The 25,028-nt window shown below is 54.1% G+C and overlaps 1 protein-coding gene across 1 annotated transcript in view; it reads right to left on the bottom strand.

The window, feature by feature from the left end:
• Nucleotides 1-25,028, bottom strand: part of RSU1 (Ras suppressor protein 1) — a 128,237-nt gene that overhangs the window by 50,580 nt on the left and 52,629 nt on the right. The window contains exon 8 of the mRNA XM_004605342.2: nucleotides 18,144-18,276. Coding sequence (XP_004605399.1) covers nucleotides 18,144-18,276 — 133 coding nt within the window. The remainder of the gene's footprint in view (nucleotides 1-18,143; nucleotides 18,277-25,028) is intronic.

Genomic DNA, 25,028 nt, shown 5'->3' with positions numbered 1-25,028 from the left:
TGGGATCAATGACTTAAACCTGCAGGCAGAAGAGACGGAAATAATGAGAGCGGGGGATGGCTGTCGGGTACAAAGAAGTGCTTTGGACAGAAGGATCCTGCCTTGGAACGATTCCGAGAGCACAATATGGTACCAAATAGCTCGGCCCTCTGAGCTCTTTGAACCACTCTGCAACTGAGAATTCCACCAACTAAAAAAAAGGAGGGAACACACACACACACACACACACACACACACACACACACACACACACACACACACACCTCCATCCTGATTCCATCAACTCTCCATTCTAGAAACTTTGAACACGGGAAGGATCACACAATCACGATCACGAAATCCCACTGATCGTTGAATTGCTCGAGCGGTCTCAGTAACGTCTCCATTCGTCCTAGCCCTGAGACTTTAGACGCCTCTCTCTACTCAGCCTTCCCAATGATGCTGCGTTACAGGCTCTTTCAGGGTCAGGGGAATGTGATCCAACTTGTTAATGGCTTTGGCATATGGATACAACATGGGAAGCTTTCGAGGCTCTCCCATGTGGGGGACAGGAAACTCTCAGTAGGGGAAGGACGCGTGTGAAATAAGACTTTCACAGGACACGATTGTGAAACCTTCCCTGGTTGCCAAGTGCAGGCAAAGATCCTTAAATATAAACATGAAGACACCCCCACTTTATCTACTCTCTGCTCCCCCTGTCCTGATCTGCCTCAGTAGAAACTCCCTAGCACCTGCATGTAACAAAACCACGACCTCTCATTGACATTTCCCTCCCGCGACAATATCCTTACGCCAGTTCTGGAGTGTCACTCGTGCTTGTGATGACAGGAAGTTCTGCCCCGTGTGATCCCATAGGCCACTGTGATCCAATTTGACTAGAGACATGCCAAACTCTGGAGATAATATTGTCCAGTTACAGCCAAAGAAATGCCCACTGGCTAAGAGGCAGACGGCTTCTCCTCTCACACCGTGTGCTGGCCGCTTTCTAGCCTCACTACTTCAGTGGATGGCCTAGGAGAAGAATTCGGGTATTTCTGCTGTGGGTGCTGAATCCACACAAAATGTGAACTATGTACCAGCAGTACTATGAGAGCTCATTTCCTGTAGCCAAATATTACACCAGGGTCACTCACGGTGTAGCCAACAAAACAAAGAACCCCTAATATGTACCAGAAAGACCAACCAACACAGAGAATTTAAGTAGTAGTCAGACTGATGTGCCCGACCTCTGCTCACATCCTGGCCCTGCGCTTTCTAGAAAGACCCAGGGAAATACTCTTTCAGTTTCGCCCAGAAATGAACATCTTCCACACACACCTGCCCTCCTTCCCAAGCTAAGCACTGCACCGCCTTCTAACTGCTTATTCGTTTTTCCTTTTTCTCCGTGAACTTTGACTTTGGAAAGATCTGATCTATATCAGAAAGCAAATGTCTTCATCTCTATTCGTCAGAGGGAAGGGTTCATGTTTAAGAGATGCTGCTTTTCACAAGGGTTGCCATTTCCGAATCTCCCCCTTCTTCATTTTGTTTATAGACCCACCGTCTGCACAAGGAAAAGGTGCTGGGATTGAATTAGCCAGGGGGCTTTAGCTCAGGGAGTGACTGGGGGAGGTTCTTTAGAGACCATAGCCTGGTGCCCCATTTTAAATGGTAAAACTAAGACCTAGACAGAGACAAAGCAATTTCAACTCATGACTTTGTAACGTAGGTCAATTAAGCACACTGCTCTCCAAAACTGACCACAGGAGTCATTTGCCACTCTGCGAATGTATGTGCGTGTGTGTGTGTGTGTGTGTGTGTGTGTGTGTGTGTGTGTGTGTGTGTGAAGTGTGATGTCAAGGATGGAACCTAAAACATGTAAGAGTTGGTCTCAGACATGCAAGTCATATGCTCTAACACTCAGTCACAATTGATGGCCTCGATATATTTTTGATGGTTAGGAGGTTTGGTTTGGTCCTTCAAAGGAGATGATGTGCATCTCATCCCATGGCCCCAGGCTTGCTTGGACACACTAAGGACTTTGTCTGTGTAAGACACAAGACTCAGTGTGCAAGCTGACAGATCCTCAGACCCGCTAGAAATACACAGATGGGAACGGACATCCACAAAAGCCATATTTTCAAAGTAAAAAGGTCCAGCACAGAATCCGTGGCTGCAGTCTCTTGGCTGAACGGCAATGAGTCGGGCTGGTAACCGCAGTCTTGTTGGGGGCAGGGCGGGGGGTGGGGGTGCTGATTTGAACAGGTGTGATTTGCCCCAAGGAAGTCACACTCCGCCTCTTGCCTGCATAGGCCTCCTACCTTCTAGGCCCATAAAATCTCTTCCCCACAGGGTGTGAGACCAAACTCATCTTTTAAGCCCCAACTTCCCGCCCTGCCCTCTTCCTTTCAGAGTCCCACTGGCCAGCACCATGGACAGTTCTGCAGGGCTCTGGGCTGGATCCAAGGCAACAGAAAGAAAACTTCAGTGGCTGCTGGGTATTTTGTGTGTGGGGGGGGGGCACCCCAAACTGTGGTAAAGATCTTGAAACGGACCAATTCTTTTTCCTCGTCAAATAAGATGTTAATAACTTTACAAATACTACCCCCCAAATTCTTTTTTTTCAATGTAATATATTTTCATATTACTGGGAAACGTTTATGCCTGCACAAAGGATCTAAGTCCCCACGCATCGTCTACCAGTTTTAAATATTGCTCCATAGGAATTTCACTTCAGAAATAAAAATGGTCAATTCATCGTTGGGCACACAGTCCATCTTAAATAACTTGGGGTCTAATAATAACAGAACTTCACGCGTAGAGAGCAAATTTATACAATGGAAAAGAGAACAAAAATGGAAGAAGACAGTAACTACGGAGCTATCCTACCATCCAGTCACTATACTCCTAGGTGTAGTGAGAAACGATGATGCATGTCCAGATTCCTGCACTCACAGGAATTTCACCTGTCATGGCCCCAAACTGCCAACGACCCAGGTGCCCACCACTGGGTGAACTGGGAAAGGCCCCACAATGGAGAACTGCTCAGGAAAGAAAGATGCTGCGGGGCCAGAGAGACAGATCAACGGGTCAGCTGCTTCTCTGACATGCAGCCGACCCCAGTTGATTCCCAGTCCGCAGAGCCTGGCGAGCCTGGGGTGGGGGTTCGAGACGGACCAGTTCCTCCAACAGAGGACGGTCAAGGCGAACGCAATGGCGTGAGCAAAGGGGACCCAGCACCATGAACCCGACCACCTCGGGGTATCCCTCCTGCTCTGCCCTGTCCCTCTGCTGGGCTTGTAGAGCCCGTGACTCGACCTGTGAGGCATAATTGGGAACCTAGCCGTCTGCAGGCTTCAGCATTCAGGGAAAATAAACTTTTGCCCCCACGGACTCCTTGGGGAAGAGCTCCCTGTTGGAGCCAATCAATGAAGTAAGACCCGGGTCTGCATCTACAAAAGAAGCAAATGGCTTATGAAGAAGGAGAGGTTGGAGTTATAGTACAGCGGTAGGGCGTTTGCCTTGCATGCGGATGACCCGGGTTTGATCCCCAGCATCCCATATAGTCCCTCGAGCACTGCCAGGAGTAATTCCTAAGTGCAGAGCCCGAAGTAAACCCCTGAGCATTGCTAAGCGTGACCCAAAAATAAATAAATAAACAAACAAATAAATAAATAAAAAGAAGGAGTGAGAGTAAGCATGGGAGGGACTGGACTGGGCCCGGAGTTTCGATCGCTGGTACGCGATGAGCAATGAAGGGGCAGAGCTCCTCCAATGCCTCCCGGGACACATGCTCTACAGTCTGAAACATGCCTCTGGTGACTGAGGCGAGACGGCAAAGCTGAACACACGCATCACACTCAGGCTGCAGCGTGGCGTGTGGCCCAGAGCAGCCGTGGGCAGGAAGACAGGTCTGGCCCGTGCTGCCCCAAACATGCCTGCGTCCCATGTGAAGTCAGCATCCGGGAGACGCAGGAGGCCGGGCTTGCAGGCACTCAAGAGTGGCAGGGACAGGACCTGGGGCACCTGTGTGTGCCCCGGCAGAGGTAGGGGGCGAGGTGGGTCCCCACGGCAGAGCGGACGAGTGACCCTCCATGGAAGCCTCAACAGGCATCAGACATAACCACCCACTCTCGCCCCCGCGTGTGCCAAGCCCCTTCCTCTGTAAGGACGAGATGCTGGAGTCAGAGTGACAGGACAGCAGTTACGGCGTTGGCTTGGCCATGCGGCTGGTCCGGGTTCGGTCCCTGGCACCCGATATGGTCCCAGAGCCCGGGCAAGAGTGATCTCTGATACTGGGGATGGCGCTGAGGTTGGGGAAACTATACCCAGGGAATCTGACTGCGGCTGATTGTAAAACTGGGTGCTATGAATAACTTTGTAAATAAAAGTACTTCAATATAAATAAAAGCATCATAATAAAAAAAGACAAGCTGGCTGTGAAAGCATGGCTCAGCCACGGGGCTGAGCTGCGGTCTTGCCACTGAGCAGTTGGGACTCCACGTCTCACCTGCCCGGCCAGGAGTCAGGAGACCCAGAGGAAGGAGGCAGCAGGCAAGATCCCCAGGAGGTTAAACAACTTTGGGGGCTGGACTGAGAGTAAGGAGCAATGGACACTCGCTCCCCTTCTCATAACGGAGGGTCCCAGCCACAAGCTCATCCACCTGGCTGGGAAGCCGAGGGGGACAGAGGAGCACTGGGAGTGGAGTACCTGCCAATGTTCAGAACTGAGATGGGCTTGTGGGACCCACTCAGGCTGTTCCAGGACGGGCGGCTGCCTCGCCCGCCGGGCGTCCTGTGTCACGCCACACCCCAGCATGGGACAAAGGTCTCCTCTGGCTACTTCAGCAGCCTGACGCCTTGACTATTTCTGGTCACCCCATCTTGGTCATGAGGGGGGAGAGAGGACCGTGGGGAGGCAGCTGGCCTGGCACCCTGCTGACAGAGGTTGGGTGCCAGGCACCACAAATGGTGCCCCTGAGCATGCAAGGAGTGATTCCTGAGCACTGCTGTCATGGCCCAACCAGCTCCCAAGCACGTGTATATGTAAGTATGTACATATGTGTGTATGTTTCTACATACATATATATATATATACATATTAGAAGCCACCTTTAGAAAATAAACAACAGCAATAAAAAGTGCCAAGATTTGAAGGATTCTGAAACAAAAACTCATGCTGGTGAAATTTATGTTCCTTAGGAATGATCTCGAATTAGTCCCCAAATGCATTTTGCGAGTTGCAAGACACATTCTATTTCAAGCCTTCCACTCACGCAGCTCCCGGCGAGAATGCACAGGAACAGATTAAAAATGCTTATCATCTCCCACGAATGGTCGAAAACACACACGTCCTGGTAACGACAGCCAAAAAAAAAAAAAAAGGAAACGAGAGAGAAGAATTAAAACAAAACAAAATCTAGGTCTCGCCTACAGAAACCTAGTCTCTGCCTCCGGTCACAAAGGCCAGAGAAGCTTTCCCTTTCCCTTCCCGAAAACCCGAGGTAGAAAAATACTGCAGGGGAGGAGGAAAGGCTGGCACGGAGGCTCCGCGTTCTCAGACGCTCCCGATCGGTCTCTCGGCGCGTGTCTGCAAACGGCCACTTTCTCCTGCTCCACGCAGGACTGCCCGGAAAGCAGGTGGCTCTCGGGCCTCCGAGAAGGCCCGCCCGGCGCGCCCAGCACTGCCAGAAGCATCGAGAGACTGCACAGTGCTCCCGTCACAAACGGAACAGCTGAGGAAGAATCTTCTCTCAGGCCGGAGGGAGGCTCGGAGGGAGGCGGCTGAGAGCTTGTCTGACAAGGTTTCGGTTCCCTACCTCCCAGCACGTGTGCACACACACAGATACACACAAGTCAGACGGACAGACACACAGAGATACACACACACACACACTCCCATGCACATACTTAAACACACATGCACAGACACACAGACAGACACTCTGACACCTAAACATAGACACACTCCCATACACACTCACACAGACACTCCCATACACACACTCACAGACACTCCCATACATACACACACGCGTGCACACACACACTCCCATGCACATACTTAAACACACATGTACACAGACACACAGACACTCTGACACACACTCCCATACACGTACACCTAAACATAGACACACTCCCATACACACCCACACATACACTCACAGACACTCCCATACATACACACACGCGTGCACACACACACTCCCATGCACATACTTAAACACACATGTACACAGACACACAGACACTCTGACACACACTCCCATACACGTACACCTAAACATAGACACACTCCCATACACACCCACACATACACTCACAGACACTCCCATACATACACACAAGCGTGTACACACACACTCCAATATACACACACACTCATGCATATACACACAGAGATGCACTCCCATATATACACACACACACAGACACACAGTCACGCTCCCATACACACATGTGCACACACGCATACACGCAGACACGTACTCACACACACACAGAGGAGAGAAAGCAAGAAGACGCTTTCTCAGCTCTCATTCCTATGGTCTTTCCAAGAGTGAGTCACGGGGTCAGAGGCAACGCCACCTTTCAAGGTCTGGAGTTTACTTGGCTAAAGACGGGTCGGGAGGAAGGGGTGACATGGTGTCGCTCAATGGGGGCCAAAATAAAGAAATAGGAAAGAGGACCCCAAGGCACTCAAAACTAGCTCCATGCCTTGGGATTCCTGCCCTCTTGACTCCAAGGGGCACCCGCAGGCATCGTGGGTACAAAGCCGTCAGCACCAAGGGGTCCCTCCCAGCCTGCGGTGCTCTGCTCCTCTGGGCTGGCGCCCACACCAGTGATCTGCATCTCCCTCGTAAACAGCCGCAACACGGACAGGCGTAACCACACATGGATACACAAAGAGAAGGTGCACAAAATGCCCCAGACCAGCCAATGCCCTGAGCACAGCCTCCCTCTAAGACCAGAGATTATTTAGCTGTGAAGGGATTGTGTCAGCTATCTGTGTGCTAATGAAAAATAAATAACCTATCTAAAGATGGGGGCGGGGCGGGGGAGCAACCTTCCTGGCAAAGGGGCAAAGGTGTCAGTTTTTACTTGTTATCACATACCGAGAAGATCTTTTCATGGGTTCAAGTTTTGTTTCTCCCAAGGCAAGCAACATCACCTGGTCTTCCTGGACATGGAGTGATTTCCCCAGGTCAGAGGGTCCCCCCCATGCTACAGGTCATTTATAACAGCACAAGGCGGGCACACCACGTGCCAATTCCACAGTGAATCATGGAAACCCCCCACGGGAAGAGATGCCTCTATGACACCCGTGGAAATATCTCCCTCGTGCACCAGCAAGCTAGCCCTCGGGGCCCCCCAGTTAGACTCATGGAAAACAAAGAGAAGACGTCTTCCCGCTAAGAAGGCAGCGGCCGCCCTGCTGATGGTTTGCATGAAATTAGGCCCAAGTTCTCTGAGACGGGCTGTAAATACGACACAAAAGCGGCCCACGCCCCCGATCCTGCACAAGCCACTTTCTCTCTCCTATTAAAGGTGCTTGTTGTTTCTTTGATTTATCCGATAATAAATTTTTGATGACTGCTAAGTCTCATAAAATGGCTCTGATGCTGACGACACTGATTAATACGTCCAAAGAATCGAAAGTGTCAGGAATTCATGTGTACGAATAAGTTACTGCCACACATATATTAGGGATTCCATAAAATATAGAATATAAAGGTTGATCTGGTAATTTTATCTCATGTCCATTTCCCTGTAACAATTTATATGCAGGTTCCTCATCATCTCCCGTTGCCTTAAAAAAAAAAAAAAAGAATCAATAAAGTAAATCCAGACGGAGGCAAAAATGCAAGAATTAAACTAAATTTTCTTTTTTTTTTTAAAAATGGCAAATTTATAGATAATAAAACAGACTTCCCCGACAAATGAAGGGCTCAGAATCAGGACTCGCTGCTGGGATAACTTTCAAGGCTGATCTACGGAGTCGCTTGCTCTGGAGATGGGGATGGATGGGCAGGGGAGGGCAAGAAGGTCATTTGTCACGGAGAGAACATTTGTCACAGAAGTCACTACCAGAAGCTTCTTTTTCCGAGAACGGACCTTCTTTCCCCTTCTTTGTCCTCAGGCCATCACAGCTGAGGGGGTCACGGCACCCTGACCCCCTGTTGGTCGACATAAATGGGCGCATTTCACCCCTGATGCTTATCCCCCATGCGGGGCGAGCAAAACTGCCTTCTGGACAGGAGAAGACACATGGAGTGTCCATCGCCTCCCACCGACCTTCCGGACACACAAGGGCAGAAACACGAGCCGGCAAGCTGACAGCGCCAGCCGAGCTTATGGAAACCCCGCTCGGGGCAGGGGACCCAACTCTCCATCTCACAGGGCAAAATTCCACCTGCTGTCCCTGGAGAAGAGCCTGCACTCGAGTGAGGTCCACCCAGAGGAGCTGGGCTGGCCCTAGGCTGTAGCGTCCCCCAAAGTTGGGTGCAGCTTGGGGGGCATGATCACAGTCTCCTTTCTAGAAGGCTCAGAGGTGATTTCACCTGGTGTCATTCATTTCTAGGACCTCTCCAGCGTCGAACCCGCTTCTCTTTCAACAGAGACCAGTCGTGAGAGATCAGAAATACAAACGCTGACCCCCTCCACCATGAGAAAGGGCCTCAATGTGCCCCTAAAGAGAACAAGGGGTGAACTGGCATTTTTTCGGGGGAGAGGGGGAAGGAAACATACAGCTCTGAAAGCCAAAACTTGGGCACGTCCAGACCTTCAGCAGCCTTTGAAGACATTCATTAATGAAGAGACAGACCCGCTCGGCTGGGACGGCTGGGACAGGAGAGTGAGGCGAGGCTGCTGGAAGGAACTGGTAAGGAGCTGATGTTTGGGGACCATCTGAAAAATAAGGCGACGGCTTGTTCATCACTCCACTCCCACCAAGGCCTCAGAACGTGAGCCAATGTGGGCACAGGGAGTTTGAGAAATTATCCAGAGAAATTCAAGTCCAAATGAGGGACTGCGTTCCTGAGCCCAGCAGGTGACGTTAGCGAGGACGGGGATCACTAAACGTGTGAGAGACGATGAGAGAAGCAGCCCTGGAGATGGTGATCCAGGTACTTACAGAGGGGCCCTGGGTGGTCCCGTCGCCCCGCAGTCACCCACACCTTGATGCGGGCTTCTTAGCACCAGCGACAGCCATATCTCTGCTGGCGGTTTAGATTGTCACAATTGGAAGGAACAAGTTCAGCAGGAGAAAAAAAAAAACAAGGCGTGCTCCCTGCAGCTGCCCAAGGTCAGCCATGATTTACTTAATCAATGACAAACGCTACCTAACCAGGTCCAGGAAGAGAGGTACGTGTACTTGGTAGGTGACGGAACTCACCGTGTATGTTCTAGGTAAGGCTGGTTAAAAATAAACTATTGTAGTGGAGAACAGGGTCTTCCTGAAGACAACTGTGTTTGGCTTCTTTGGGTCACACTTGGTGGTGCTCAGAGCTTAGTCCTGGCTCTGCACTCAGCAATCACCCCTGGCAGGCTCCAGGACCCTATGGGGTGTGGGGGATGGAACCCCTGGTCAGGCATGTGCAAGGCAAGTGCCTTAACCACTGTACTATTTCTCCAGTCCCTAAATTTTTTCTGATGTCATGTCTTAAAAACACATATGCACACATAACAAAAAAAAATCTGGTAGGTTATTACCTTAGTACCTGAATAAATAGAAGGATCTACTAGTACCTGTTAATACAATTCATTTCTAAGCTTTTTATCTGACAAAAATTGATTAAACCCCTTTTCATAATATTAAGCACACAAAACCAGAACACATGCAGGTACAAAGGAGCCCCTATGCGCCCCCAAATTACAAACCAGCCAACAAAACCCAAACCACGCCATCCAGCCACGTTCACCAGCAAGAGAGGACAGGGCTCGATAAAAAGCCAGCAGGTAATAAAGAAGATACTACTGTGCAGAGAATAGAAATCGCAGATGGTTTTTGTTTGATTATAAAAGCGCCACTTATTAATTTATCTCTCAAATAAAAACAGCAAATGCCAGCCATAACTCACCGTGGCTGGCGAGGGAGCCTCGAGACAGTCATCAGGCCTGAGGATGTCTGGGAGTTCAGAACGGCTCATCTCACTGCGGAGGCCCATACGCTCGGCAAGCCAATCGCATCTCACTGCGGAGCTCCATAGGCCGGGCGGGCCAATCGCATCTCACTGCGGAGCTCCACAGGCTGGACGGGCCAATCGCATCTCACTGCGGAGGCCCATACGCTCGGCAAGCCAATCGCATCTCACTGCGGAGCTCCATAGCCAGGGCGGGCCAATCGCATCTCACTGCGGAGCTCCATAGACAGGGCGGGCCAATCGCATCTCACTGAGGAGCTCCATAGGCCGGGCGGGCCAATCGCATCTCACTGCGGAGCTCCATAGACAGGGCGGGCCAATCGCATCTCACTGCGGAGCTCCATAGGCCGGGCGGGCCAATCGCATCTCACTGTGGAGCTCCATAGACAGGGCGGGCCAATCGCATCTCACTGCGGAGCTCCATAGGCCGGGCGGGCCAATCGCATCTCACTGCGGAGCTCCATAGGCCGGGCGGGCCAATCGCATCTCACTGCGGAGCTCCATAGCCAGGGCGGGCCAATCGCATCTCACTGCGGAGCTCCATAGGCTGGGCCAATCGCATCTCACTGCGGAGCTCCACAGGCAGCCGCTCAGTCCAGCGGCATCCAGTGGAGATCACGTATACATGCAACTGAAGGGAGCCTGCCTTGAGGGAGAAGTGGACACATTCCTGTTGGAGAGTGTAGTTTTGCGGCCCTGCCTGTGTCCTTCCCTCCTGCTAGGTGCTCCTTATTTATCTTCTCCCTGCCTTCAAGTGATACCGGAAGGTATCAGACTCCACCCAAGGCAGAAGAGGAAAGCTGGGGGAAGTGCAAGGGAAGAGGCAGAAAGACAGAAGCACCCTTGGTCCCCACTAGCTTTCTGTTGAAGCCCTTTGCACAGCAAGGGGCAGGATAAACATCATCTCTCTGCCTTGGATGGAGCAGAGGTGGGGGGTTTCCTCCCCTTCAGCCCCTCTAAATTCACTCGCAACCCTTGAACCAGAAGGGCCTCAGTGAGGCGCTGACTCAGCTGCAGATAGGCAAGGCCCCTGCTTGCTGCGAACCTGCACCACCACCCACAACATGCCCACCCCCTTGGGTCCCCAGAGGGCTGGAGGGTCCAAGAGTGGACAGGAGGGAAACTTTAGTGTGTCTGCATTTGCTATCCCAGGCACATCACAGCGAAGAACATTCCCAAATATTCTTGGTATTTTTCCGAGACGCCTTCAAAATTACCAGCATCACCTGAAGCTGATCTTTAAACGTGGGCAGTGGAGCTCACTAGTTTTTTGACCCACATGAAACCGGGGAAAAGAGATTCCCAGAATCTGAGCTTACTGGGGGGCAGGAAGGACAGTACAATGGGTAGGACATTTGCCTTGCACGAAGCACCCGGGTTTAATCCCGTGTCCCTGAGCACTGCCAGGAATAATTCCTGAGTACAGAGCTAAGAGGAAACTCTGAGCATTGCTGGATGTGACCCAAAAAGCCAAAAAAAAAAAATTACTGGAAATAGCAAGTGAAAAGATCTTCCACTCACAAGCTGAACTTTTATTTTGCACACCTTATTTTGCACACCTGATGGCCTCTGGGTTTACTCCTGGCTCTGAACTCAGGGGTCACTCAGGAGTGCCAGGGATCAAACATAAGTCAGGTGCGTGCAGGGCAAATGCCCGACCCGCCCTACGATGGCAACGGCCCTCCAAGACTGAACTATCTTACAAGAGTTACAAAAATTAATTTTCAAAAACGCAGCGATGTGCGGGGATGGCCGTTTAATATGTATGGCAACAACTGTAAAAATGCACCAAGAAACAGATACCAATTAGTGGTATAATTATATTTCAGTAATAGTACAAGCTGAAAATCACAGAAGCAGCATCCCTTTGAATGCAGATTACTTTCAGCAATACGACAAAAACAAACTGGAGAGAAAACGGTTTCGTTTCCTTCCTCAGAACTGGCCCTCCCGGTGCTGTAAGTGGGGAGAAATTAACGTAGCAGGGCCACGAACATCACTCATGAGCCAACAGAGCGGCAGAGAGCGACTGAATCCAAGACCCACCGAGGGGAGCTGGAGTGATGGTACAGCGGGGAGGGCGTTTGCCTTGCACGTGGCCAACTCGGGTTCGATTCCCAGCATCCCATAGGGTCCCCCAAACACCACCAGGAGTAATCCCTGAGTGCAGAGCCAGGAGTAATCCCTGCGCATCACCGGGTGTGACCCAAAAAGAAAACAAGAAAGACCCAATGAGGGACCAAAAGTTGACATTGTGTCCAGACCAACACTGTATGGAATAAATGTCCTTGGACCCTTTCTCCTAGTACTATCCGCAAGAACAGGCACAATAAACTTTCTGCCAGGTCAAAGGAACCAGTGTGAAGCTACCTCAGCAAGACTAGTCCCTGAGCACACCGGCCTGCAGGAGGCCTGAGCTGCTGTGCCTTTGCACTGTATTTTGTAGGAGGGAGGAAAAGTCCAACTGCCAACTTAGCAAAGGAACTAGATGTCCTCGGGGAGTGTCCCAGCAAGGAAACAGAAATCACCAGGACCCCAATGCACAGTCAACTCTGAAAACATACAAACAATCTATGTCAAAGGTTTTTTGTTCTTAGGGGAAAGGGGGCAGGAGGCTGGAGGGGAAATCACATCTTCATTTTCTTTTTGGGTCACACCCCGCCTTGCACAGGGGTTACTCCTGGCTCATCCACTCAGGAATTACTCCTGGCGGTACTCGGGGGACCCTATGGGATGCTGGGAATCAAACCTGGGTGGGCTGCGTGCGAGGCAAACGCCCTCCCCGCTGTGCTGTCGCTCCAGCCCCCAGGTCTTCATTTTCATGTCAACTCTGGGAAAAGCATTTTGCACTCATGTTCCTTTACCGACGCCGTTAATGATGCTGGCCTCCGTGCTGGCCGCCTCTGACCGCCACCCTGTAGAATGCAGAGAACTGCCAATCCAACCAGCCCTCCGTGATGCTTCTCTGTCGGCAAGCTCTCTGCCTTGATTCACCTGACTGAGCACGGTCAGAGGGCGCAGTGAGCTTCGTGAAGATGGGGCGCTTCCTGCAAAGGGCTTTCCTGAGTGTGCCCGCGCCGCCGCCAGCACCCAGGCTGCTGGGTGTGGAATGTGGCCTGCGAGGGCACACTGCGCGGACCCACGCCGCACGGCCTCCAGCGGCTGCAGTGACGGGTGGGGCTGAAGGACCGCCCGCTCGTGTCCCCGTGTCTTACCAGCCCGCCTTAGTGCATCACTGCACCCCCACTCTCCGGGGCGACAACAGGAGACAGGACGCAGGGAGGCAGCGCTCTGGACGGGCCAGGGCTCTTCACGGCTCCTGCGCCTCTCGCCACCGGCCCGTGCAGCCGGCAGCGCCGCTGGCCACCCGCGCGGGTCGTTCCTGTCCGGCCCGGCTCTGCCCTCCGGGCCCGTCCTCGCGAGGCTCCGGGGAGGGGACCAGGGCCCTTAGATGGGAGCTGAGGGCCGCCGGGCCGGGCTGGCGGGAAGGGGCACAGGAAGCGTCCGGGGTCGCCGCTGGACGTGGGCGGCGCTGTCCGCCTCGCGCGTCCAGCTCCCGGGACCCCGCGTTTCTCCCGAGGGCCCTGGACGCGCGGCTGCGCACGGCTGGTGTGTCCACGCGGCCTGCGGGGTGGGGGCGCCCGGCACGGGATCCTGTCACGGAGCTGCCCCGGCCGCCTCCCCGGGGCGGGGGACTGGGCGCCACCTGCCTCCCCGAGACCCCCGCTTGCCGGCCACCTGAGGGGCCCGAGAAGAGACGCACGGGACAGCGGGCGGAGGGGAAAAGTCTGTGAACCGGGCCACCACAGGAGGTGGGAGGCTCCAGTGTGTGTGTGTTCATACGTGTTTGTGTGTTCATGTTTGTGTATTTGTGTTTGTGTGAATGTATTTGTCTGTATATGTGCTTGTATGTGTGTGTTTGTGTATGTTCGTGTTTGTATTTGTGTGTATGTGTGTGTTTATTTGTATGTATGTGTGTATTTGTGTGTATATGTGTTTGTGTTTATTTGTATTTGTGTGTATATGTATTTGTGTTTATTTGTATTTGTGTGTATATGTATTTGTGAGTATGTGCATTTGTGTATATTTGAGTGTGTGTTTGTATGTATGTGTGTATCTGTGTGTATGTGTGTTTGTGTGTGTGTTTATGTGTGTTTGTGTTAGTGTGTGTTTGTGTCTTTATGTGTGTGTATTTCTGTGTTTGTGTATGTTTGTATGTGTCTGTGTATACATGTGTGTGTCTGTGTGCGTATGTCTGTGTGTTTGTAGAGGTGTGTGTGTCTGTGTGTTTGTGCATGTGCATGTGTATATCTGTGTGTGTTTGTGTGTTTGTGGGGGTGTACGTGTGTGTATGTGTGTGTGTACAGTGGGGCACCCTCCACCGCCCAGCCCAGCCCAGGACAGGGAACACAGGTGGGAGCTCTTACTGCACTGACAGGCCAGCGGGTGACCCGGCTGGGAGGGGCCCGTGGCAGGGCGTGTGCTAAGCGTGCCGAGGGACGTGGGGGGCAAGGTGAGTGCGGGGAGGCCGGGGCGGCGGCAGCCCGGCCCCTGCTCCCACACTGCCCCCGGGGCGCACAGGCCTGCTGCCCCCACCCCGCACCTTCATCAAGTTCAATCACCTCCGAGAATTTTAATTCTTCCTCCACGCCAGCCTCGCTGCGTGCTCTCGGCCGCCCCTGCCCGCCCGGAGTCCATTAGAGTCTGGAAACGGGATCATCCATCTTCGCCGCCTGTCGCCGCTCCAGCTCCTCGGGGCTGACGGGCTGTGCTCGGGACGCCAAGGTCGCTCAAAGTCGCCGCAGGCTGGAGTCCCGACTGCTCTCCATGCCGGGTGAGTTAATCAGTGTGTGCGGGGGAGGGGGAGCAGGAGGGGATCGGGGGTCGGGAGGGGGTGCCCTGATTTTCTAATGGTTCCGTTTTGCTCTGGGGCAACACCCAGCAGTGCTCGGGGCTGACTCCTGGCTCTGTGCTCAGGGACCACTCCTGGTGGGCGAGGCTCGGGGTACCATGCAGGGTTGGAACCCGGGCCAAGCCATGGCAACGCTGCCCCTCTCTGGTATTTTAAGTGGGAAAACAGAACCGTCCTGCTCTCATGGCCGGTCGTCTCAAGCTCTGAGTGTCCAAACAGGATTGCTTGGGGCTGCTTAAAGAAACATTTTTCAGACTGGGCTGAGCTCGAGTCACGCGGGACACCACTAACAAGCGTCTAGCTGCTCAAAGAAGGACCCCAGGCAACAGCCAAGATCCGGAAACAACCCAGGGGCCTGAGAACAGAGGCGTGGGAACCTGCTCTCCAAACACTGTGGAATACTACTCAGCTGTGAAAAGAGAGATCTTACAGACGGCAGCGACCCAGATGGGACTGGAGGGCTCAGAGAAACAAACACTCATCGGTCTCACTCCGTGTGGAGGATACAGGAGCAGAGAAAGGGACTGGCCGACTCCGAGTGGGAAGAAAGAAGATTACGGGGTCAGGAGAGGCAGAACTGAGGAGGCTTAGAGGAGGGGCTCGGGCCGAGACCAAGGACCTGGTCTCACTGGAGGGAGGGCTGGTGCGGCAACGCCATGGACCCAAACAGGGGCACTTCTGTACAAATACTTAACAACAAAGCCCCTCAACAAAACTGAAGGGCAGAGTCTGACGTAGTGAGTTACTCGGTGGCCCCCGGACAGGCTGGGAAAGTTAAGGAGGAAGGAAGCCGAGAATAGCAGAGGGAGGGGGCAGGACAGCTGAAATACAAGAGGCGCCCCCACACTCGCCCCCCAGGAGGGAGGAGACCCCTCCCCCCAGGAGCACGGACCTCCCAGCAGACACCAAAGGGTAACAGGAAAAAGGGGACAAGGGGCCTTCCAGGCTTACTTAACATTTTGGTTTTTAGTGTTCGTTTGGGAGCCAGGCCCAGCACTGTTCAGGGGGTCCCACGTGGTGGGGTGCCAGAGATCCCCCCACCAAGGCATTTCGGCTCCGGCTCTTCCCTGATGTTTGAAATGCCCGTTCCCCTGTCTAAAAGGGAAACTGAGTCTGAGGAAGCCCCACAGGAGGAAGTCCGGCCCTGGGCCAGGCACTCAGACAACCCCAATGCAGGCGGGAGAGAGAAGGAGCCCCGTGGTGGGGGAGGGCGGAGTGGCACGTGCCCACGGCACCCCCAAGACTCACAGCCCCACGCCCTGGCACAGCCAGCGTCCCCGGAGGGCTCAAATCCCGAGAGTCATTTTCACGGGGACGGAGGGATTTCCCCAACCCACACACTCCGGATCCGGGGACAGGAAACGGTCACGGGACACGTATACACAAACGATAAATTCACGCAGGGTAAACTGGAGAACTTGGGAGCCAGAAGAACGACGGGCTCTGCGCCCGGGTCCACGGCAGGAGGGGCTGGTCTCACCCTGCTCTGCCGTGAGGACACGAGTGTTCCCCAGACACGCCCCGCCCCCACCCGTGCTGCAGGAACCGCCCCCCCACGCACGGCGATCAGGAATCCTCGCTGGAACCGAGGAACCAAATGAACAATAATCTGCTAACTTGCAATTAGGTTTTCACACATTTCCCTAATTTACTAGACTGATTTCCAGAGCTGAGTAATATTCGTGTCTGAAACGCCGCCCATCTATCAAGCCCGCGCGCGTCCCCGGCCTCGGAACAATAACACACATCCCACACGCGCCGCGCTCGCCTCGAAGGGTGCGTTCTGAGATGTGCTGCAAATGCCACGGCGCCATCGTCAGAAGAAAGCCCCGCCGTGCTCCCGAGCGGCTTTCGATCAGCCAGGCGGAGCTATCGTTGGCGCAATTTCGGTCAACTTGGCTTTAACATCATCTGCTCTTCACGGCTCATCTTCCCCAGGATTCTGGGAAACAGTCTGCAGACGGGGGCACGAGGCCTGGGCTGGGGGGCTGAGGTGTGTGGGGGGCAGAGTTCTCAGGACCCCCGTGACGGGGACATTCATTCCCAACGGCCGCCAGTGACCCTCGGCCCAGCACAGGCTGTGTGGGGACTGTTAACCAGAAAACTCCTAACTGACCCTTCCTGACCCTACGGCCATTCTAACGGGGCGGGGGTTACCCAACCTCCCCATGTTGGCTCTGGACACAAAAGTAGACTACACCTGCTTCTGGATTTTTCTTTTTCCAAGTCGTGACCCCCACCTCTGTATTTGCTTCAAACTAGGGGTGACTGGTTTCTTTTATTTTTTTTAATTTTATTGAATCACCGTGAGACAGTTACAAGCTTTCATGTCTGGGTTGCAATCACACAATGATCAAACACCCATCCCCCCACCAGTGCACATTCCCCACCACCAGTATCCCCAGTGGACCCCCCCTTTCCCACCCTCCTCCTGCCTCCATTGCTGACAATATTCCCCATACTCTCTACTTTTGGGCATCATGGCGTGCGACACAGACACTGAGAGGCCATCATGTTTGATTCCTCCAGCCATCGCTTCCTCAGTGACCCCTTCTCTATTCCATCCGCCTGGGTTTCTGCAGTAAGGCTCACAGAGCACTGCGGTAAATGATGGTTTCAATGGGGGCGGGGGTCTATGAGGGCAGGTGGTGGCCTCTCACCAAGGCGCGAGGGATGCTTCCCCTCTGTTTCTCACGGAGAGATTATCACTTTCCCCAGATGGAGGGACGCTTCCCCAGGACTCCCTCCCGGTTTTGTAGCCAACTGCCAGATGCTAACCGCGTCCCTCACACTCTCGTCCCCGGCATTCAGGGGAGAGAGAAGAACGTGGCCATCTCAGGGTGCCCGCTGGACGCCGTGGGCACCGTAAACAGTTGACCAAATTTTAAGCCCTTGAAAACACTCTAAACAAACTGGGCATGAATTCCTCTTAAAACATCAAAAATAATCTTTAGATCAGAGAGGCGATGACGACATGCAGCCAGCGAAGAGACGTTTCGAGGCGCGATGAGTAAACCGCCCACGCCCCGTGGCAGCTGGGGAGACACGGCCCGTCACACGTGCTGCAAGCAACCACCTTCTAGTTCGGGAGCTCAGGGCCCACTTACTATTTGTACGTCTCAGACCGGATGTACTCGAACACGTGGGACACGCCCAGCTGGAACTGGTCGGCAATGGGGGTGACCCAGGGGTTGTTCTCGGCTTTGAAGACTTGCTTCTGGCCAGTCAGATCCAAGTTTCCTGAAACAGTGACGCAGACAAGAAAGGGTGAAAGTCATTTTCTCCTCCCCAGCACGAGGCAGGTCTAAGCAGTCCTGCTGGTGACGGAGCTGGCCATGGGACTGTAAGGCCCCTGATCTGGTGCTTAATGTTTTCTTTTTAACCTCACGGCATCACTGGTGCAAACAATGCTAGTGATGAGACATGTCTAGCCAAGAGATTAGAGCCAGTGAAGGAAGGAGGAAAAAGGAAGGAAGGGAGGAAAGAAGGAAGGAAGGAAGGAAGGAAGGAAGGAAGGAAGGAAGGAAGGAAGGAAGGAAGGAAGGAAGGAAGGAAGGAAGGAGGGAGGGAGGGAGGGAGGGAGGAAGGGAGGGAGGGAAGGAAGGAGGAAAGGAAGGAAAGAAGGAAGGAAGGAAGCAGGGAGGGAGGAAGGAAGGGAGGGAGGGAGGGAAGGAAGGAGGGAAGGGAGGAAGGGAGGAAGGGAGGAAGGAAGGAAGGAAGGAAGGAAGGGAGAGGGAGGGAGGAAGGGAGGAAGGAAGGTAGGAAGGAAGGAAGGAATGGAGGAAGGAAGGGAGGAGTGATGGAGAAAAGAAGGAAGGATGATGGAGGAAGGAAAGTAGGAAGGAGGGAGGGAGGAAGGAAAAGAGGGAGGGAAGAAGGAGAGGAGGAAAGGGAAGGGAAGGAGGAAGAGAGGAAGGAGGGAGGGAGGAAGGAAAAGAGGGAGGGAAGAAGGAGAGGAGGAAAGGGAAGGGAAGGAGGAAGAGAGGAAGGAGGGAGGGAGGAAGGAAAAGAGGGAGGGAGGAAGGGGAGGAAGAAAGGGGACGGAAGGAGGGAGGGAGGAAGGAAGGAAGGAAGGAAGGAAGGAAGGAAGGAAGGAAGGAAGGAAGGAAGGAAGGAAGGAAGGAAGGGAGGGAGGAAGGAAGGAAGGAGGGAAGGAGGGAGGGAAGGAGGGAGGAAGGAAGACAGGTTTGCAAATATTGTGACAGGCTTTGTTTTTTCTAGGTGTTCTGCAGAGATTAAAAGGATGAGATTGAAAGCAGCGATAAAACCAGAAGCTCCTGAAATTCCATCTTGACAATGTTCACCAGAGCCGGCCCAGCCTGATCTAGAAGAGATCTGATCCACCCCATTTTGTTCATCAGCCAAAGCAGAACAGGAGAGAGGAAGATAAGAATATCGTGCAAGGGAAAATATTATTCCTCAGGTCCCAAGCACATCGCTCCGCCGGCACTAAACACATCTCATTAACATGGTAACGATGGAGACGCTCATCAAGCGCTTATCAGCTGATACGCTTTAGTTTCCTTTAAGAAAGCACTTGTCCCTGCGATTCGCCAGCCAGCACTGAGGCCAGTTACTAAGAGCACTTTGCAGGTAAAAGAGAGTGGGAGCAGGAGGAGGGGCGGGTGTGGGGGTGCAGATCAGAGAAGGGCGTTCAGAACCTGGGGCTTCGAAGCAAAGCCTTGGCCTCCCCGTGGGGCCGGGGTGGCTCTGTGGGCCCAGAGCACAGGCCCGAAACCCAACATCACCTAAGCACGACCAAGCTCCACCTCTGAGCACTGTAAGGGAGCCTCCTACCCCCAACCAAACCCCACCATGACTCCGAGGCTGGTGTCCTTCCCGCATCACCTGCAGTCTGGTGATGCCCTCTTGTCCTGGGCAGCCTTGGCGGAGCAAGGAGGAGACCAAGGAAGCGGTGGGACAAGCCGACAAGAGCAGCCCTGTGGGGCCTCTCACCCGCCCCCACCTTCCCAGTGTGGCTTTTTATTATTTTGCTTCCTGTAACCCCAGCGATGCTCAGGGGTTACTCCTGGCTCTGCGCTCAGGAATCACTCCTGGCAGGGGACCATATGGGATGCTGGGGATCCAACCTGGGTCGGCCGCGTGCCAGGCAAATGCCCTACCCGCTGTGCTATCGCTCCAGCCCCAGGTGTGGCATATTTATTTTTTATTTGCCTGGATTGCTTTTTAGAGGGGGGTGCTGATTGAGCCCACACACCGACAGGACTCGGGGTTCATCCTGGCTGTGCTCAGGGGACCATCTGCAGCGTCAAAGAATGAGCCAGCTGCCTGGAGCCTCAAGCCCAGGCACTCCACAGTCCATAGGGTCCCTGGCTGTAGAACGCTGCCCTGAGGTGGAATCCGAAAAACAGGCCCAACAAAGGAAGCCAGACGCACCCGCCAGGCCGGCCTCTGGGGAGGGAGGCGGAGTCCCCTGTTGCACCCGTCCCCAATCCCTTCATCCCAGCCTCGCGCACGCTTCACAGAGCCCAGCCAACCCGGGGGGCCCAACCGAAGAGAACCATCCACTTCTACTCTAGCGTGTGTGCGTGTGCATGTGCGTGTGTGTGTGTGTGTGTGTATGTGTGCATGTGTGTGTATACCAATCCACAGCGTGATGGGCTTTCGGGCACGTACTGACTTATTCACGGGTGCGTCTGCTCGGCTGGGCTCACTCCTGGCTTGTGCTCATAGGTTGCTCCTGGGCGTGGCACCCAGGGGAAGCGGCCGGGTGTTCTGTGCGAACACTTGCGCTGGCCGGCTGCAGGCCAGGCTCTGAGGCAGGGAGGGGCCCCCAGGGGCGAGACGGAATCCCCAGGATCTTGCCCCGGCGCACCCATCGCTCCCCGCAGCTGGGCTGGACGGGGCAGGCGGATTTGCTTTTGCCCCTCCCGCACCCGGCCCTGCTGCGGGCACCCTCCCCGCACACAGTGGGCACGCAGCGATTTCCACAGGGGCTTCTGCGCTGTCCCGGGGACAGTGGGCGCCGTGCCGTGCACTGGAGCGCCCCGCCCCCTCCCGCCCTCAGGCCGCGACCCCCCTGTCTGCTGCCGCACGCTTCAGCGCGTCTAGTTAGGGGCCGCATCCCGCTCCTTTATTAGAAGCGGCCGGCGCGCCGGGGGGCGCGCTAACAAGGGCCCTGCGGCAGGATTAAGCACTGTGACAAAGAGGGTCTAATAAGCGCGGACGGACGCGGGCCGCCTCCCGCCCCCCGCGCGCAGCTGCGCGCGCCCCGCTCCCTGCGCTCCGCTCCGCGGCGGGCGGCCCGGCCCGGGGGGAGGCCGGGGGAGGCCGGGGGGCGGCCGGGGGGCGGCCGGGCGGCGCGGTGACTAGCGGTGACCCCGGCCGCGCTGAAGGCCATCTATCACTCAGGGCCCATCTCCGCCGCTGCAAATTGGATTTGCCAGGTTACGGCCTGCGCGGGGGCCGGGATGCCGCGCGGTGGGGCTGGGGGCGCGCGGCCGGGATTTTTGGCAACACTGAATCATGCGGAACCAGCCCGCTCCTCGCGGGTCCTAAACGTGACGGAAGGCGAGCGGCGGACGCGGCCCCATCAATAAGCCCACGGGCCGCCGCCTGCGGAAATGGAAATGGGCCGCTGTCCTCTGCGCGCTGATGCGAAAGCGTCCCCAGCCCCGCCAACCCGCCGGCACGCGGCCCGATCCGTCACGCGTGACGCCTGCGAGGGGTGGGGGGACCGGGGTCTGCAGCGATTTTCCACGACATCATTTGAACACGCCGCACCCTCATGTTAACGTGCCACTGAGCGCGCTGCATTCGATTTGATTTTACGTTGGGGGGCAGCGTGGGGGGGAGGTTCTAGGGACCCCACATGTGCCAAGAGCACTTGCTCTGCCCCTGAGCCCCACCGCGAGCACAGGGCACTGTGGAAGCAAGGTTCGCTCCCCGCAATAATCAACGGCCAGAGTGACAGGCCTGGCCCCCCCACCCATACTGGCAGAGTCCCACCCCAGGAACTGATTCATTCTCGAGGGTCTCCAGGGCACAGCGTGACAGCTGACAGACCACTTGGCGCCTCGGGGAATCCACGGGCAGAAACTCGTCGGAAGCAGCCCCGGGGCCAAACAGAAGCGACTTTTCTGGGCGGCTCCACAAAGGCGCATCCACAGAGGAAATCCCTGTGTAGGTGGACACGGGCCACCCATAGGAACCGTGGGTGGCCATAGCTAACAGCTCCAGACATACCTCTATAGACCCAGAAAGAAAACAAAAAAAGAGGTCTACTAAGTTTGTTCTGATTTTCAGGGAGGGGGGAGGCAACAGGAAAAAAAAAAAAATCCCAGACTCAACTCGGAGGAAATGCTGATGAAGAAAGGAAACCGAGAGGACATACATGGAAGAATTAACATGTTTCCTCAAAAAGGGGAAACTAAGGCAAGGCGGGGATGGATGCTCAGTACAAAGGTCAGAGGACCAATGATTTCCTCTATCGAAAAGTCCAGGTTCTTATAAGAGCAGGTTTTTTTTTCCTTTTAATGCATTGCAAGAAAGTTGTCTGAAACCAAGGCCCAAATGCCCGTGATGCACTAATTGGAACAAAGAAACGCAGCGGCCGGAGACGGAGGCCTCAGCCGTCACTCACGCTGCCGGGCCGGGCTTGGAGGAGCCTGCTAAGGGCCTTTGTCTTATTCCTCATCAGTGCCGTCAGGGTGAGCCGCCTCGTGACAGCCTTCAGATGGATTCCGCGGGGAATTCGAGGCCATGCCGTCATTCTGACAGCTGTCTGCGTAGACCTCTGGCAGCAGGTTTTAAAAGGGGCCTTTTATGCACTTACCATACGCTGCCTCAGTACCCGCGCTCCTCCCAGCAGCCCGGGAAACGAGCCACTGGGGTTAGAGATTGAAGGAAGAAAACACCAAACACCCTATCGACGGGCTCCAATCATGGCGGGCAACTAACTTATGACGCTGGTGAAAACGGGTCCAGGAGCCCCTTTACCGAGGAAGAAAAATTGCATCTTGGGTCAGTTCTCTCTGAAGGGCCTCGAAGGGCGGGAGGGAGTCGTGGGAAAGGCCCCTGGTCTCCCTAAACCAGAACCGCTCCTCAGCCAGAGCCAAGCACGGGGGTTCTGCTTTGCACACACCGACCCGGGGCCGTTCCCAGGCACCGCAGACGGACAGGGATAGATAGGACCCCTGTAAGCGAAGCCAGGGCAAGCCCAGAGCACTGCCGGGCGTGGCCCCAGAGTGAAAAATAAAAAGAAGCGACAGCTCTGTCGCAAGCTGCTTTTCAGGATGCAAAGCACCAATGTGGAACCTTGCCGGCAAGCGGCCCTGCGGGACACAGCAGCCCACCTCCCCGGGGGCCCTCACAAGGGGGTGGTGTCAGGGAGTGTGTAGTCCACACTGGGGCAGCCAGACTCCAGAAGGATACTCCCACACCGGCCTGCTCCCAATTCTGACTGCATTTCGTCCGAACCCCACTGAACAGCAAAAGAAAGAAAGAAGGAAAGAAAGAAAGAAAGAAAGAAAGAAAGAAAGAAAGAAAGAAAGAAAGAAAGAAAGGAAGGAAGGAAGGAAGGAAGGAAAGAAAGAAAGAAAGAAAGAAAGAAAGAAAGAAAGAAAGAAAGAAAGGAAGGAAGGAAGGAAGGAAGGAAGGAGGAAGGAAGGAAAGAAAGAAAGGAAGGAAGGAAGGAAGGAAGGAAAGAAAGAAAGAAAGAAAGAAAGAAAGAAAGAAAGAAAGAAAGAAAGAAAGAAAGAAAGAAAGGAAGGAAGGAAGGAAGGAAGGAAGGAAGAAGGAAGGAAAGAAAGGAAGGAAGGAAGGAAGGAAGAAAGAAAGAAAGAAAGAAAGAAAGAAAGAAAGAAAGAAAGAAAGAAAGAAAGAAAGAAAGAAGGAAGGAAGGAAGGAAGGAAAGAAAGAAAGAAAGAAAGAAAGAAAGAAAGAAAGAAAGAAAGAAAGAAAGAAAGAAAGAAAGAAAGAAAGGAAGGAAGGAAGGAAGGAAGGAAGAAGGAAAGAAAGAAAGAAAGGAAGGAAGGAAGGAAGAAAGAAAGAAAGAAAGAAAGAAAGAAAGAAAGAAAGAAAGAAAGAAAGAAAGAAAGAAAGAAAGAAAGAAAGAAGGAAAGAGCGAGCGAGCCTGTTTCCGAGCCCTGCCTGCCTTTTGCTGGGACCCCACGGCCAAGCTCTCAATTACCGAAGGCCAGTGCCTGTGCAATGGGCTTCGACATGCCACGGGCTGGGAACTGGCACAGACGCTCCGCTGCCCCCTGCCCTCAGTGACCTAGAGGAATGCGGTCTGGGGACTGACTGGGTGTCGTCCAGGGGGGGTCCATCACCGCACATGTCCTCACCAAGAAACCACCTTCCTACTCTGAGGCCACGAGAAGTCGGCCTGGGCCCACAGGTGGACCCTGGGGTGCCATGCCTTCTTCCACCTGGATGCTTGTTTCCATGGAAACTTCTACAGTAGTGCAGGAAACAGTCGGGACTCGTGTTCCACACGATGACAAACACTGGGTCTCCCCAATTTCCCATAGTTTTAAATGGGGGCTGGAGGCCAGAGAGATAATATGGGGGAGTGGGGGGGGGGGTAGTTTAAGGAGCTCATCTTGCATGTGGGCAACTCCTGTTTGAGCCTGGCACTGTAGACGGTCCCTGAGCATCACCAGGCGTGACCCCTGAGCACTGCCAGGAATGGCACCCAAACAAAAATAAATGTGGGTGAGAAGCAAAGGGAATCGAGTTTCCTGACTCCCATTTCCTGTTCTCCCCTCCCCCAAACACACACACACACACACACACACACACACACACACACACACACAGTGGCATCACGTGAAGATGCCTGCTAGCTGCCACCTGTACATCCAAGCCTCCTCTTCCACTTTCCAGTCCTGAGATCAGCAACAGCATTTGGAGCCAAACGTAGCCACACGAGCAACCACAACCTTCTGAGAACAAGGACCAGAGACCAAGAGACCGAGAGCTGGCACCCGGCTGGGCCCAGAAGTAAAGGGAAGATGGGCGGGTGGCAG

The sequence above is a fragment of the Sorex araneus genome, chromosome 9 (assembly GCF_027595985.1).
Source record: "Sorex araneus isolate mSorAra2 chromosome 9, mSorAra2.pri, whole genome shotgun sequence".
In the NCBI taxonomy this organism is placed as follows: Eukaryota; Metazoa; Chordata; class Mammalia; order Eulipotyphla; family Soricidae; genus Sorex; species Sorex araneus.
Note: the sequence above shows the minus strand (reverse complement) of the source record. Positions and strands in the feature narration are given on the sequence as shown.